Below are 18,081 nucleotides of genomic sequence, written 5' to 3' on the forward strand. Positions count from 1 at the left end.
CAAAAAGGAAAGGGACGGATAATCGACAAGCATAAAATTTATGGAACACACGTCAATTTTGAGCATAAATCGAAAACAACTCTATAAAAATTCACCATTGTCATGACATGGACAAATATTTCAGTGGATAGAGGTAATATACCGTCACATAACATAACCTAGCATCACGCCTGTATCCCCGAAGGGGTATACAGAGGTGTACACTGTTCGCATTAATATTAATTTAGTACCTATATTGTTAACAAAAATCACAGTTACGTCGTTTTCACTATTAGCCTGTATTGACCTGTTGTGCTTTTCTGTACCTGTTGTCCTTATTTCTGTATATTGAGTAATAACGTATTTTACCTATCTATCTATAAGGCAACGATATATATCTATAGTAATATATGTATAATATCTATCTATAGTACATACACCCACGTCGCCAGTCGGGGTGAGCTTAAATTCGGACACAAGTCCTGGAAACCGCGTGATACCAATTATCTTTACAGCTTACTTTATATAAAAAAAGCTTATTATAAGATTAATGACTACCTAAATGATAAAAATATCTGGTATTGAATGTGTTCCTCTAGTTATTAAATAACTTGTAATGTATACCCTCATTGGTTTTTAAAAGATGTGTTGCTGTTGCAGTTTCTTGTCATTTGTTCTCCTCAGCCATAACACCTTGCGAAATGACGTAAATGCAAAAATGTTACATTGACCTTCAACAAGTTTATCCATGATAATTGCGTTGAATAAATGATTTTGATTCCAATGATCCAAATATGAATTCAAACTCACAAGGTTGAATTCAGTGTTTTAGAGAGAGCCCGAACCGGCATTCGAACCCGTGAGACTACGTTGTAAGTCACGCTTTCTTCAAACAGGACTATTCTAGGTTCGGATATAAGTCATCATCATCTTCCTAGCATTATCCCGTTTTTTTTTCACAGGGTCCGCTTATCTAACCTGAAGATTTTTTAGGTCCGGTTTTTAAGAAACAAACGAATATAATATCGACTAATAAAGACAAAGGCCCATTACGACATGATACTTCTGACATTGCTGTGTAGTCAGTTGCAAACGAACTTCTACATTAGAATAAACTCAAGGTCCTATTTGATTTGCTTACCAATAGTAGCGTCATTGACAAAGAAGGTTTTAATACTATTCTACCTATTTTCAAAACTACACGAAGAATTTGAAAACATTGAAGGCAAGTCTATTTTGTACCTTATCAGAGGGTCCACTTACCTAACCTGAAGATTTGACAGGTCCGGTTTTTTTACAAAAGCAACTGCCTGACCTTCCAACCCGCGAAGGGAAAACCAGCCCAATACAGGTTAGGTCACATACTTCCGACAATTCGTTTCTCGGGAATGTGGGTTTCCTCACGATGTTAACAAAACCACGATGCTATTTTGTACCTTATGCCATTATCAAATGCCACGATGCAGCCGTGTGCCAGCCAAAAATTGATTAGATAACCCTGCAAGGATTTAGTAAGCCCTCCATAGTATAGGGTGATTGAAATAAAATTCAATTCAAAATTGGAATTACTTACCATTTTTTTTTTACAAATTTATGACCATATTTTTTTTTCAAGTTGGTAACGTTAACTAATTTGAATACTTAACTAACTTTAAACAACACTGAAACCTAAAATAGATATAAAAAAAAGATTAAATAGTATGAAATATCATGTATAAACTATTTATTAATTATCTAAACTGTGAATTAGAATATTGAGTGGGAGAAATTTCGTAAGGGATCTGAAATGAATGACGAATGTTGAGTGTCGGTTATTTCGATATAATTCACAAATATGTTGAAAGAAAATAAGTATTTGGGACAGAATATTAAAAGTTAGTGACATTGTCTACTGCCCTGCAAAGGCAAAGAAAATAATATAATGTTTATTATAGGCCAGTAGTTACATGAAAACAAGAAAAATCATCGCCATTAAAAATGTGTTACTCATAAGCTTCGATACATACTATGAATTGGTGTATGAAACGATTTGTTCAAATACCACCAACATCCTGTATTCTAATTCTAACACGTTATCATAATTCTCGTGGCCTTGTCAACGTTGATAAGTCCTCAGGCCCTATTGAAATTTCTCATTGTTCGATATAGGCATTGCACATTTTTGGTGCCTTTATTATGACCATTATTCTGTATGCGTGTACGGAACTGATGATTTTTACTCAAGGCCACAGTTTTATAGCGCTACTCGTATCGATTCAGTGTATTGACTGTGTCTGAATAAACACTACTATTTTTAGACTCTAACCTCGCGTAGCGACTAATGTGCAATAAATTGTCTATTAAAAAAAAACTAGTTTACAATGTAAGTCCATTAGATACCTATCAAATTGTATTTTATTGAAACCATTTCTGTTAAGCGGCATATTAAAATTAAAAATTAAATAAATGCCTACTTAATGAAAGTTCAGAAAAAAGAAAGAGAAGTTGGAAAGAGCCATTTATAATAACAAGATGTATTATACAAGACACCTACGCCGTAACAGTCTAGACTTGGCGTTAAGACCTAGGTTGTAGCGTTCACTACAGTCACTACGCGTCGTCCTACGCTCGCTCGTAGCAGCTTCGCCTAGGCAGATCGGGCGCGAGTGTACCACACTCGTGTGCGCAGAATGCGGTCGTGGCGACGTGTGCAGAATGGGTTGCACTGTGAGGAACCGCGAGGGGCACCGCTCTAGCTGTCTTTTTTTCATTTTGCGTGCGTCTTTTTTTGGCAGCGCGCGTTAACCTTGGATTTTTTCATAGCGAAGCGCTGCACGTACGCGCGCAAGTTTCGGATAGTCGTAGAGCGTCCCCCACTCGGCGCGTCCGAATTTTCTGCATTCAGACGGCGTGAAGAGTTTTCGGCGGTCGCATTCGCGAGCGAGGCTCCCAACCGTTAGGAGCGACGCGCGCAGCTTTGGTACGAGATACAAACTCGCAGCGGACCGCGGCGCGAGCGCGCGCTCTATTATGCGGAAGTGAACAAGCGCACCGACACTAACACACGGTGCCGACCAAGTGTAACTCAAGTGATACCTACAGTGAACACACACTCAGTGATACATACTATGATATTTGTGCACAGCTCTACAGAGCTATAAATGGTTTTCTATTAACGATTCAAGGACTGGAATTTTCAATGGAATCAAGGAAAGTATTGTCTTTTTTTTACTTACTTATATATATTATAAGCACGTGCGTAGCGCTAGTGTCGGCGTTGCAGCTTGGCATAAAGTTCGCATTTTAGATGTTTAGATATTGAGTTAGGAACTAGGAAGCGTAACCTCGCTCCTTTGAATATAGTTCGAGATACAAAGTCATTGATAAATGTGTGTTGACACTCAGTAGCATATGATAAATTTCAAGCTCACAAAGCCGTAAAGCACTTTGCACCTTAAAACGGTTCAGGCAGGGACAGTTTTGCGAAAACTGCGCGAATTTTAGTATTTTTGCATACACGTGCTGTCGCTTTGAGGCTATTGAACTTGATAATGAGACAACCGTATCTGCTACATTTTTTTGTTTAGTGATATTGCATCATTAACGCTTTTTGCGCGGTAACCTAGAACCGGTTTGACAGTTTTTCAGCACAACTCGTCTACGCCTATATTGATTCATATTGGGACATTCCTATCAACTGACTCTTTCTAATGTTTTTGAATTCATCAAAATATCCAGTTTGGCCACGACATAATGGTTAGAAAAATAAATTACGGGCGTGAATAGATCGTGCGCAAGAGTAGGTCCGGAACCGCTTTGAGGCAAAACTGGTCTCGCAACGCATAACATTTGCATAGAAACTGTCAATGTGGCCCCGTGCGGTCCATGGCGGCCGATTAGCACCTCCGGTTTGGTCATTCGGCGACATAAATTAGACGCTAGACACCGCCTGAGGCTCCTCTCGTCTTTATCGGCAGTCACCAAATGTGATTACTGGACCAAAGATCCTCTGGAACTGAATTAGATCTCCATATCGTTTTTATCTTTGATGTAATTCAAGCATTATGCTGAAAAAACATTCAACAACATCAAGTTCTATTGGGCATTTCCCAAAATAATCCAGAAACGTGTATGTAGACGCCAAGATAACAATACTTTTAAAATCCGCTGCTGAATTGATGTACCGTGAACTGGTAGTGTCGGCTTCTATTGCAAGTGTAGGTGGTCGCTATAGCAACAAGCCAATATTGCGCATTCGCCTTGCTATTAGGAATTCTGTTTGAGTTTTCCGTTTGGGAGCTTGTTTCTAATTGGGCACGGATCAATCGCATGCGTTGATTTAACTTCTACGTGAATTTGTGGTGTAGCTAGTAGATATTGTTTGTTTTGCAAAACATGTTTTTCTTTCGTATATCAGTTTGTTGACCTGTTATGCAATGGATCTTGCAGGAGTATGATCGATGCCATTACAAACAACGTTACTGGCTACGACAATTCGTTGATATTAAAATTCATCGTTTTGATTCAGGGTTACGATTTCAAACTTTACATCTTGTACAAGAATTTGAGTAGTTAGCAATCGAAGCAGCTACCAAAACATCTGGCGTCAATAATTCTATTCACGAATTGCCAACTGACGCAGCGACATAGGGCGGTACCTACGACAATTTATAGTAGGTACGATCTTTTTGTCGGTCCATTCTTCGCTTGTGTTCGTGAGTCGCTGCTGAGAAGCCGACCAAGCACACGCATTTTAAAATTTCAAACGCAGTTGTTTAATCATAGATGAGTCATCTCATCGTGTAGATTTGCTACTTATAGGTTTAATCTGGTAACATTGTTTTAGCGTTGGTTATTCTTGCAAAAATGTTATTCAATTTTAAATTTCGTCGCTACAGAGACGAGTTTGCACGTAGCTTTAGAAGTTTTAATGTTAACATTTCTACCGTAAGCGTGGCCAATTACTGGTCAGCAAAAATTTCATATCGATCGCCATCGACTCGCAAAGAAGAAGAACATTTCAACCTATGAAATGAGCAGACCTACCTATGAATGGGCTACGGTTGTGCCTTTTCTTGTTTCTTAAAATTTATTTTTGATAAGTTTCAATTAAATAGCTACATCAAAAACGTGTCATACATAAAACAGTTAGAAGAAAATATTCGCGTTAAAGTCCACATAGCGATTAGAAAAAAAAATACATCATGAGACACGTATCTTTGCAGTGAATTGATAACCTTTATAATTTAGTAGGCCTACCGCAATCAGCTTTGACTATTATGTACATAGTGATAAAGTTGCGATTAGAGGAACGTGGTAAATAAGCTATCAGACAGTTGCAAGGCTTATCATCATATTGTTGAAATAACAGTAGGTATGTATGTAGCAGTTTTTTTCACAGAATCGCTTAGGAATGGAAGCCGGTATCTGTGCTATTTTTGATTATGATTTTTTAAGATTGTATGTTTTTAAAGTTTTTGAAATGCATTATTATCATTCCACCACCAATCCGAAGTGGAGCAGCGTGTGTGCCTCCGGTTGATTCAAGGCAGGCGTCCCCTATGCCCAGTAGTGAGACGTATCATTCTGTCAACTTATCGTTTATTTATTCAACCTCGTAAGGACTGGATTTCCAGAAATACTCGTAATAGGTAAAAAAATAGGTTTTGGATTTTAAAAGGTATCTGGGTCTTACGACTCTCCTAAAAGAGAAATTGCATTAAAACACGCTGTACGCATTACCATAAATTGTAACTGGAGTATTCATAGACAAAGATTTTGTGTTTGTTACTATCATTGTTGTCTTAATAAGACTCTACGAATTTGTTAAAAACATCATAGAAGCTACAAGTAAAGAGAGGAAGGGAAAGACCAAGAAGAGCTTAGATGGAACAGATTAAAGAGAAGTGAAAGAATTGGCCTTTGATAGACAAGAAAAGAGGATACCACACCGACAAGAGCGTGGCTCTTAAATTAGTGATGACTGTCATTATATTCCATATAACCATCGATCCTCCTGATACGACCCAGATATCTAGACACAATAGTTAAACACTGGGGGTTTTGATTTTTAAAGGACTTTGAGCCTTAAGACCGTACCTACACCTATTTTCTTAAATTCTTTTGATTTTGTTTCCTATTTTCTGTTGACTCGATTGGTAATCGACGAGTAAGAAGTACTTATTACATTCATAGCAAAGAGTTTAAATTCATATTTGGATTTGGGCCCTATTATATGAGTATGTGTATACTATACACCTCTTCCTACCCCTTCGGGAATACAGGCGTGATGCTATGTTATATTATGTTCTTAACAAAAGAATATAAAGTTTGTCACTCGTGACCACACTGTTTGCGTGTATTGTTAAGATAAACATCGAAGTCGAGTTGTCTGTCATAGAGTCGTAAATTAGAACTTCTTTATTATAAAGCACGGATATCGCTTCCGGACTACACACAGAGCTCAGCTCATGTACAACCACAAGCACACCCTGGACATTTCATACAAAAAACTCATTCTTACTGTGTACGGTAAGACAGCATTGAGACTAAAGTAAGACTCAGAGGGGGTGAGGTAAATCTAGCTCGGCGCCCGATATGAATTGGTGTGGGGCGAAGAGTTACCCTTTTATACGCAGTATTATTCTTTATTCTTTGCCACTTGCAGTCTTACTTAGTATTGAAGTACTTAAATGCATAATGATCTACCGCTGGCAAGATAGCTACATTTTACAAATTCAGGCAGGATTCTCTGACGATGGTTTGGTCAAATGAGTTCTTCGGAACTATGTTTGCTGAGCATTTTCTGGAACTCTGTTGCATAGGTCAAGGACGACCCAAAAGGGCTCGAAAGCATAAGTTTTCATAGTATAAAAAAAACAATACCCTTGGTATTATACCTCCAGGTCCCAATTTACGTTATAATTTATCAGGCCCTTGTATTTGTCTGTGTCTTATCTCATCCTGCAGCACTTTGTAAAACCCTGTCGCAGTAGAATATTTGTTTAGTTCGACTAATAATTCAAATTGTTAAAAAAGTTAATGTGGCATGGTACTAAAGCGTATACATATTCAACCTCGTGGCCGTACGGGTCTTAAACGCTTAAATCGTTCTCCTTTGAGAAATGGTACCTGCTATATTTTGTCAAGGTTTTCCGTGCAGCTATTTTTCCTCAGCTATACAGGTTGTGAGAAGCTGCAGTAGTTTTAGGCGGATGAGACATTGGACAAAAAATATTTATGTAAAAATTGCCGATTCAAAATGTAACTATGTTACTAACTGATTAAAGATAATGTTTGAGTTTGTCAGAAGCAAGCTAAGAACATTTTGGTAACAACTAACACAACAGACTATTCCAATAGCCGATAGGTTGATAACCTGTCACCATGCGGTACAACTTATTACGAATATCAAGATTGGTTTTATTGGTTGTCTTATTGCTAATTCGTGTCTCTTTCCACCCTGACACATCTAACACGTACCTACACTAAATAAATATGTTAAAAAGTGCCTGGATGTGTGAATAAATATAGTCTATTTTTTACCAGGTACTTTTTCAAACAAAGAGTGCGAATAGCGAGAATGTATCCCTAATCAAAGTTTCAGCTACCAACCGTCACAGGTTTCTCTCCAAATCAGTTGCGTCGTGCGATTTTCTAATATTACCTTCTTGGAGTCCCTGGATAGGGCTCTGGGAGGGTCGAGGGTGGGGGGCAAGGACACCCCCTAGCCCTGGAGGCGCGACGCTTACGTAACCAAGGCCGGGCGCCGTCGTCGATGCGTTAGTGCGCGTGCACTGACGCTTCTTGCCGTCTGGGCGAGCTTTTAGGGTTCCATAATCCGTAAGGGTTCTCAAAGAACTCGAATAATCTAAAATCCTTTTTTGAAAGTTCGTTCCGGTTCTTTGTAGGTATTTAGTAGGTACTTAGTTATTGTTGTTGAAAAGATAAGCTATTTTGATAACGTTATATGTTGGGTAAAATATTAAAGATTATTTTTACACCTATGTAGTATATAGGAACTCTTACATCCTATTTAATTATCTATCATAAAACATCTTGATATTGGAAGGTACACTGTAGTAGAGAGGAGACAAAGAGGACGCTTTCACCCGCGGCAGTAGGTTTGAATCGGAAGAAATAAGTCACGTCAAAAAAAAGATCGGAAGAAAATTTTGATGAATAATACGGAATCCTAATTACGCGTTCCTGAACTGTACTTGACCGATTTTATGGGGTTTTCTGGGAGACAAGAAATCTTTAATAAAAGGTTCAATACAAAAGGGCTAAGGTCTCGAGTAGAAGTCTCAAGTATGAGGATGCAGCGTTGTTTTCGGCTATAAGAGTTATCGAGACAAGACGACTCGCCGATTTTCCCTTAGGATAACCCAAATAGTACTTAAGTCAATAATGTTAAGGGAATTAAAAAATAAAATTATGAAACATCTATTAATTTGCCAAGGTCAGGGGAAAAACATAAAATTCGTTGTTTCAAAGGTATGGAACTCGTAAGCTCTCGGTCTGTAATCTAGCCAGTATAAAGCAAAGATCGTCTATCTCGTCTACCTAAAATTGTTTTAAGATACAGTCATTATAATATGCCTATCGCGCTACTAAAATATTATTTATCAACGCAATGCGACACGTGTAAAAACTAGATATAAAAGGAAAATCACTTTGGCCTTGGACCGCTTGCAGCGAAACGTCAAAACAAATTGTGATTCACTTTATTTGTGCGTGATTACGTATATTCATTACTATGCAGTTTTGTCAGGTTTTTTTTAAATTATTTCATTAAAAGTAATACTTAGGTATCGCCATGTTACCCGGGAAGAAGCCGTGGTTGCCCAGTTGCTAGACCGCTTGCCTCTCACTTTGAGGTTGCAGGTTCGAATGATTGTCTGTTTTCGAATTCATGTTTGGATCATAAATGATTATCATATTTATACTCAGCGGTGAAGAAAAAAAAAACCACAAACGCATACGCGTTTTTCTAAAATTACTTATTATTTGAAATTACCTAAGCCGGCATCCATTTTCAAGGCTGCTTTTTGGTTAATATGTTTTCCGTGACCGTGAATTTCGAGAAGCAATTTACCTTAAAAAGATCCTGTTCATGTTCTTCTCAAAGACATTGTAATTTTTAATTCCATTATAAAATACCAAAGCTGTAGGTATAATGTTGAATAGAAAGAGGTAGTAATTGAGATATTAGAATATTGCGTGCAAAATTATTAATTATATTCCTTGTAGTAAGTACATAAAAGCACTCATGGGAAAAGTATGTAAACCGATTAAATGCCCTCGTCAATGCGAAAGACTGTCTCTATGTATAAGCCCCCTCATTGCCTCAAAGCACACCCCGGACACTTCATACAAACAACCTCGTTTTCCACAGACACTATACATTGACATTATCGTACACGCGTATGTGTGACGCGCGCGTGTGACGTCTGACACCATACGATTCAAGTCTAAACTATGATCGGGGGTGCGGTAAACTTAGCTTATACGCTGGTGGGGAGCGGAGAGTGGCCGTTCTATACGTAGTATTATTCCTTATTCTATGTTTAAAGTGAAAACTACATAAGCGTCTTTATGAAAAATCACATTCGGATGTGATTTGTTGTCACTGTTTTATTAAAAAAGCATTTCCTGTATTTCTGGAGGGGTAGGCAAAGGTGTATGACATATACACCCGCTCCTCGCCAGCCATGTTTAAGTCCCAGTAGGGGTCTGCCTTTTGTCATTAGCCGGTCATAAACCCTCGAAATCACGTAGTATCGATTATGTATAATCCAAATATGAATTCAAAGTCTTCAGTCGCATTTAGTGGTTTAGAGCCCAAGACAGGATTTGGACCCGTGTCACTACCATGTACTCGTAAGTCACGCATTCTTCGAACCATGAACTTAGCTTTAGCCACGGAAAAAAAGATTTTATTTCAAAGAAAATCTTAAACTATTACATAATCAAGGCTTCCCGTTAAGTAATCCAATAAAAAGATTTTTATATAGATGCCTTACATACACTTACAAACTAATAACAAAATTGTCTTAAGTGAAGAATGAGACAATTTACATGAAATTTAAAGAACACTAGTTTCCTATAGTCTTTATTGCCGAGATACAAATATGTCTATACGCGTAAGTTTATGTGTGTGTGTGCGTGCGTGTGTGTGTGTGCGTGTCTGTGTGTGCGTGCGTGTCTGTGTGTGTGTGTGTGTGCAAGTACACACTGCTCAGGAATAGTGGCGATAGCAATAGTTCTATTCCGTGGCTTCAGCCCCCACACAGTGCTATCATGGACTTTATGTTTTCACGGATGTCTCTGTTCTTCTGTATTTCTTTATACTTTGTCTACTTATTACTTACTAAATGATTTTTGCTTTTATAGCACTAACCTCCTAAATCTGACTCGAATGGGGCTTGAATTCGCAGCTCTTGTCAAGCTGGGACGAGCGTGTTAACCATTACACCACCAACCTCCTGTTCAATTTCTTTCGATCTATGTATCGTCATGAACCTGGTGCCGGCGCGATCTATTTAGAATATTGAGTATTAACATTACTTAATATTATTCTTCATCTACTTACTAATACAAATAAGTACTTAATAGGTAGAGGTACGCGTACGCATGCAAAGCCACGGGTGGCGTTTTAGCCAGCTAAATACAATTAACCTTGTATTAGAATCAACTGTTCACGCTGAGTAGTTACTTTCTTAACTTACTTGGGATCAATGCATGACCCATAGAATAGTTAACTTTATTTATGTACCTATGATACAAAGCAGCTATAAAAAGTATACCACCATGCTTTAAAAATTGTCTTAATTATTTTTTCTTCTAATTATTTTTCTTCTTTTCCTTTTTAGTTAGCTAGCTAAAATTATAACATTGTTCAATTCTATATGTAGATATCTGATCGTCTCATTAAAAAAAGTTAAGTACCGATTAGGTTAATTGATTGAAAAATTATGACATAGGTATACTTATTCATATTCACATCATTAGGATAAGAATAAGTAAAAGTAAAATAAAACTGTAGTTCGTTTTAAGTAAAGTTGTCAATTGACCGAGGTTAGATACCTTATAAATATTAAAAAGAAATATTATGCGCCGTGAGTTTATAAAAAAAATATATATATACTTATTGTATTCAATTTACTGGTAGGGTTAGTGATGTAGGTACAGGCGAAGAACAAAAAACGTACCTAAGTACGTATGGCTGTTAGTGACAGCGTAACAAAAACTTTGGGGGATTAATCAGACCACGATTCTGAGTTGATGTCATGTGGGATTTCATGTCGGAGAAATCATAAAAATATTTGTGTTTTTAAAATTATTTTCAGTTTCATACTTTTATGACGAAAACTTCCACTCTATATCAACTCAGAATTATGGTGTGCGTCATCCCTCAAAGTTTTCGTTACGATGTCACTAACACCTGTTTACAAGGTGAACTATGGTAGCTAAGTAAAACAAGAGTAATGATTTATTTTTAAGATCAACTGGTGGAGTTTCATCTGTTATAATCTTGAACTTTTCGCAAACTTTTTACCACCATCATTTATTAAGTAAGCAATTTTATAATAATAGTTAAAAACGAGTGCTTCTTAATCTTAGCGTATATCCCCAAACAGAAAGGAATCTTCCTCAATAATAATAAGAATCCCTATGACACATGGTTCCGCGTAGGGCGCGAATAATGCAACCGGCCCTCTCTTCATGGAAACAAGAAATAATCCTTGACCTAAATCCGCCCCTGATGTCCAAACCAGTTTCCTTATAATCCACAAAATATAGAAATGTCCCATACAGGTTAAATTACATCGATTGTTAAATAGATATGAATATAGACAGTAAAAGAAATGAATTGAAGACCCATTGTCACCATTAGAATGAAATTGACTAAAGGCTATCATTCTGCTTCGATTGTTTTTGTACCTACCTCAAAAAGAAAAAAATAAGAGTATGGTAATAGACGTCTTACTTAGAAGTGAATGAACTCATAAAAACTGGGAACTTTTGCCGAAAACAATTTTGATATTTGCGTAAAAAAGAATTCTAAATTATCATTACAATGTGCAAAGTTTTGTAGATAGGTATGATAAGTTACTTGATGAAGTACAGGAAACACATAGCGCCAAAAATGGTTAAGTACATTGAGATAATTATAATATAGATAATCAAAGTTAAATATAATAATTAGCAATAAAAATATGTTTTACGATGAGGTACTTAGATTCCTTCGATCGCAAATAATTACTTATACCTATCAGTTTAATAATGTACTACTCCTTTTGATTTGTTTTAAGTATGTTAAGTACTTTTTACTACTGAATGATTTCCTCAATCAATCAAGCTATATTAACGTTAATTATCTAGCTAAGTAAGTAATTATAATTTAAAACGGAAGATATATCTATAATTGACATCGGTTTAGGACCAGGGATTACATCATGTGACCAAATGAAAGTTGTCATCCATGAAATCTGGGTAACTAGTTTTATTTATTGTAGTTTAATGGCTTTTTGAATATATTACCTCAGTATTTACGGCTAATTAACAGAGTTGGTTTCATATTTTTTGTAGCTTTTGTAAGCACGTTTAAATTTCTTAACATGCGTAAGTTTTTAAAATCTCTTGCGCTACTTGCTTTTTTACTAAACAAAAAAGCTGCTTCCGAAGGACTTACTAGTGGTAGTAGTTTTTATACTGATGTATAAAAATATATTTCACAGAAAAAAGAAAGAAAGTATTTATCATAATTAAAGCACATAATAACGGGTTCTTACCGCGTTTAAATGGGGATATGAGACTCCCGATATTTCGACACTGTTGCAAGTGCCATGATCACGGGATGACTGATGAGATTGGAGTGGAGTAGGTAGATCCATAATCCCCATTTAAACGCGGTAAGAACCCGTTATTATGTGCTTTAATTATGATAATAACCGCGTAAACTTAAAACAAAGAAAGTATTTATTATTAGAGGACTCCACAGCAACAGTACAATAACATCATAGAAAAACAAAAATGGAACTTACACAAAATGAAATAACAGAAACATAGAAGGAACAAAACAAATATAAATAGAAGTCATAATATGGCGGTGATGTCTTTCCCGGACCTGCCTTAAAAGTAGTAACTTCTTCGGAAGCAAAAAGAAAAAAACAACCTGTAACTAGTCATCCAATAAATTGCAGAAAGTGGCAATAGACTGTCCGAGTGTTGTGCGTACTTTACAAATAATTATACTGTCAACATACTCATTCTCATACAAACAATTAAGCAATAACGGATTAGAATTACTTAGAGCAATTAGACTGCGTTGTCTAACGCATTGTGGTCCTAAGCACCGTTATATAAGAACAGCTTTCGCGTTGCAGCCAAGTGAAAGGCGATCATAGTGCACGCACTGGTTCGCGTTGCGTGCGCACTGCGTGTGCGACTGCGCAGTTGCAAGTTGCGTTACGCGAAGAGTTTGTGTGTCACGGTTCGCGTTTATCTACTTACACACTCTTTTGAGAGCTCTCGAGTATTCGATAGAGATTCTTTATTGTTATTATTATTTTGATACTCATGCATCGGTTTTGAATTAGGATCGTAGATAGCGCTTTATTTAAGTGTTATTTTGTACGGACCTATAGATGCGCCTTGAATAAAAATACTTGCAACAATAGTATTTTTGGTATAGGTACACACAAAAAAAAAAACAAATTATTAGTTATTATTTTATTAGTGCGCTTGTTTGCGAATATCTAGAATTTAACTTGCATTTTCTGTTTTTGTCTTGCTCTTTTTAATTTAATAGTATGGTATCTGAATGGAGGTGCTATGAATATTTACATAAAGTTTTTTACCTTTCGAGCTAAAAATAGAATGATGGAACACTCGGTTAAGAATAAATATACGAGACCTCATTCACTAATGTACAAGTAAATTGCGTCATGTACCCACATAATTTATTCTGTTAGAAAAGTGCGTGGTTATCACATGCGCGTGCGTTGCAACGCCTGCAACTTTCTATTTTGACGGTGGCGGCACGACCTATGTCGGGCCGCGGCGCGGGTTTGTCCGGAAAAGCGATGCATTAGAAAGTCGGACGTGATGTTTGCATTGTGATCCGGGCTAGCGATTTTCTCCAAATTAAGGGCAGATTTTCAAACAAAAATAGTTTCTTCTGAGTAAGATGAGGTTTTGAAGCGCCTCAGGTAAGTTTACTCAACACTTTTAATGTCATCGTGAGAAATAGAGTAGCTTCATTTATATCCAGGTTTGAATCGTGTAAGAGTTCCATTATACAGGAATTCAATGACAGAGTGGTTCAGTCCGATAATGTATCGACGTCGGCTGGGGGTTTCTCGTTTGTGTAGTCAATATTTATATATTTTATTATATTATTATTATTTGTGTTGACAGTACTAATTATACCAATTATTTTATTTTTTCTTTAACAATATTCTAAACAAAAATATTATTATCGTCTTCACTTCTTCTGACATTGTTCCCGAGGTACATTTTCTCTGAAATATATTTGCTATACCCAACTAATAGGTATGTCACACAAGCTTGAGTTATAACTGTATCTCCAGAATCTGAACTCTATAGACGCTGCTACCAGTTACCCAGAGCGTTGCACCACCCTTTGCTCTTCGGAAATCTTTAATCTACACATTGTATTAGAATTGCAGCGTCTGGGAATTAGAAAACCCGTTCCGAGTTTCGACACAGTTTACGTAATCTTGGCATCCAATGCGTACGCACCGCCGGCCATCCGGACTGCCTCGCCTTTCCAACGATGCATTTGTGACGTCGAACCGTCACGAGGTTGACCCACTATGCTTTGTTTAGTTTGTTTTGCTTCTTACTACGCTACGGAGTTTAGATGGCTTCAGATGACTTGTCAAGTTGTGGTGTTATGAAAATGGACGCCCTACTAAACTAATTGAAGGTTTCGTTTTAACCTCTAGTAAAACTAACGTTAAGTTTTCCGCGAAGTTTGCCCTACAGACTTAGTTGGTTTGAGTTTGTGCGTTTGTTTGTTTACTTTCTTTATGGTAGCATTTATTACACAGACAACCTAATTGATTAATACAAAACCTTTATAGTAAAAGTGTTTTGAATTCACCTTTTGTACGTCTCTATAAACAGGTTGTGTTCATAAAACAACGACAAACCTACCTGTTTAGAATTAAACTTATTTGTCTAAGTAGTTGTTTGTTGCAATTTGGCATTTCGAAACTCGATGTACTTAGAATCTTTTGGTCCAAAATGCAAGCGTATCTAATGGCAGCACAATGCACTCTTGACTATTATTTTAGTCAATTTGGAATACCGTTGTACGAATCACGATGCCGTGACTGCTTGCATTTCTGTGGAAAGATATGGAGATTAATAAATTGGAGCCAATTTCCTAATAACAGTTCTTACGAAACAGTGTAGCAAAACAGTTTATTGAATTGATATCTGATGCATGTGTGAAGTAGCTGCAGCATTCAAAAGCTCAACATTATTATCAAAGTGCTAATGAACAAAAAAATTTACCATACGAGACAATCAAACTCAAACTCAACAATAAGTTCATATAGTGGGTAACAGTCACAGTTTGAATCGTAAATTTTTTTCATAAATATATTTATTTATGTCGATAGCTCATCCGCCTATATCTACTGCGGCTTCTCACAACCTGTATAGGCGATGAAAATAGCCAAGACAATCCTCAAAGCTTTGTATTCTCTTAGAACATGGAATCTATCTACACGACAAGTGTAAACAGAAAGCAACTCGTTTCCTTCCTTTTCTTGCCATTAACTTGCAGTTACGTAAAACGTACTATCTCAAATTCTCAGCGCTCCCAACCCGAGCTCCATTTCGTAGAGATAATGAACTTAGAGGTATACGTAGGTACACCTTGGCGATAGTAAATCAGCGGAGGGCCCGGGAGGGGCATGAAGGGAAGGGACGGTGAATGTGCAGCGTCGTTCGATGCAGGCCTTTGTTCGGGCACCGTTAGAATCATGCGTATTGCGTATTACCACGGGACAGAGTAGTGGTGAAGACAGAGTCAAACTAGCTTTAAAACAAACTGTCAATTGGTTCAAACAAACAAATCTTTCTTCCTGGCTCATTCCTATTTATTTGGGTTCGACCCTTTTAGTAAATAATAATGAGTTTGGGAAATTATTAAACATTTATATCAGTAAAATTGTGTCTCTAGTTTGAATACGGACAAAAAAGTATTGGATTATTATCAAAATGAGTCATTGAATTCCTAAAAATATTTCTAATTGCGATTAAAATTCCATTATTTACATTGTCATAAGATATGATTATTTAATAGGTAAGTATAAGATATAGAACTAGAACACACAGCAAAATAGGTAATGTTAGTAAGGCAAAACTGAATGCAATGTAAATGTGGCGTGACATCATAGTTGTTGACTGCGCTGCGTATTTTTGTCATTTTCCGCCTATTATTTGGGTCACTTTAGCAACTTTTGTTCTATGTTGTTATTTTCCTTCAGTACTTATAAATGAGAATATATACATACAATGCATTTTAAATGCATAGACAGTAACTTTACTGACTTTAGCATTGTTTTCCTTTGTTCGATGCGTTTGATAGTTTCGTTCTTTATGCACTACTCTGTCAGTTGCAGAGTGACCGCTGCGGCACTTTGCGCAACTCGGTGCACTCCCCTCTCCCCCCTGTCCCCCGCGGCGCTAGTACGCTTGCGCGTGTGTTGCATGCCGGAACCGGGTCGCAGCCGAAATTCCAGTTCGCCTAGTATAACTAGACCCCTCCCGCCCTTCGAAGGCCTACCAATCAGTGACGATCAAAGGCCCATTTAACCTGAACGCAAGGGTCTAGATAAATTGGCTGACTATACGTGCACGCATGCAAATGTACAGTTAGGCTGTAACGGAGCTGAGGTTGGGTATCAAATCGATACTCTATCGGCTGGTGCAGCGAAGTTAGGTCGTTCTGAACTTCGGTGCAGGAAAGTCGCCATTAATCATCATGTTTGTGCTAGATTCGCGCAAGTTTATGTGGGTACGACGTACCAGCATGAAACGGAAGCCGTGAGTGCTAAAATATTGGATGGGAATGTTCATGTATTTTTTTTCATCTCATGTATTTTTTTGCTCATCTACCTGTATGTGTCTACTTCCTTTGTCTGAATGTTTTGATGTCTATCTACCTACTATTAGAAGTCTATGTTTAGTACTTTGTTATAATTATATAATAAAACATATCCTTACTTTCCTGCATTATTTCATTGTCTCCATCGCTTATGTGATACGAACGTCTTGATCTAATTCATGTTGTCGATACCTGAACGCGATTTTATTGAAAAAAAAAAAATAACAGAACTTCAAATACAGATTCTATGTTCACTAGATTCGGATTCTTTTTAGATCGTTGCATCTGCAGACAATAAAAGATCTATTTTTTTCTTTATTTTAACTATGGCTGTAGCAACAAGGGAACCTGAAGTTTCAGCTAGCCAAAGGGCACCGTGGGAACGTCCAGCAGTCACCACATTACGCATTCATGAGCGAGCTGAGGCCGCATCGATCATGCATCGGTTAGTCACCCGACGACCTTGTACGGGGCCTTCCGCTTGCCCCATGAAATTACAGAAATATCCTCGCCTCGATTGATTTTTAGACCCGTGACGAAATCCGATGTAATTCTCCTTTGTAATTGAACTTTGCCAGTTCGTATAAGTTGTATTTAACTATGACGGCATAGAAGTGTACGTACTACATATTGTAAATATTTCTTTGTCCTTGCTCCTTCTGTCCTACAAAAAAGTCTTTGCAAAAAGCTTGGTTCTTGTCGAGTGTGTTCATGAAATGCACTTGTGAATATGAAATAAAGAGGATTTCTAGCCTAGTTGCGTTTGACGACCACGCCCCACCCCGCCCCACACATGTGTGATTTCGGAAATGAACAACGTTACTAGGACTTTAACAACTAGTGATACAAATTACCCAAATCTTGAACAAAATCATTAAATAGTACTTTCTTGATGATACCTATACTAACTCAAAAAAGAAGTTCCACTTTGACGAAACTTATTATTTTGATAATTGCAGCTTATGATATTTCAA

General features: G+C 37.2%; 1 protein-coding gene across 3 annotated transcripts in view; it reads left to right on the top strand.

The window, feature by feature from the left end:
* LOC126380896 (zinc finger protein chinmo) overlaps positions 1-18,081 on the top strand; it is a 94,499-nt gene that overhangs the window by 42,133 nt on the left and 34,285 nt on the right. The window contains exon 1 of one of the 3 annotated variants that reach the window (XM_050030493.1): positions 16,937-17,046. The exons of the other annotated variants lie outside the window; for them this stretch is intronic. Coding sequence (XP_049886450.1) covers positions 16,985-17,046 — 62 coding nt within the window. The 5' untranslated portion in view covers positions 16,937-16,984. Of the gene's footprint in view, positions 1-16,936; positions 17,047-18,081 lie in introns of those variants that run through there. 3 annotated transcript variants of the gene reach the window in all.

This window comes from Pectinophora gossypiella, chromosome 1 (assembly GCF_024362695.1).
Source record: "Pectinophora gossypiella chromosome 1, ilPecGoss1.1, whole genome shotgun sequence".
In the NCBI taxonomy this organism is placed as follows: Eukaryota; Metazoa; Arthropoda; class Insecta; order Lepidoptera; family Gelechiidae; genus Pectinophora; species Pectinophora gossypiella.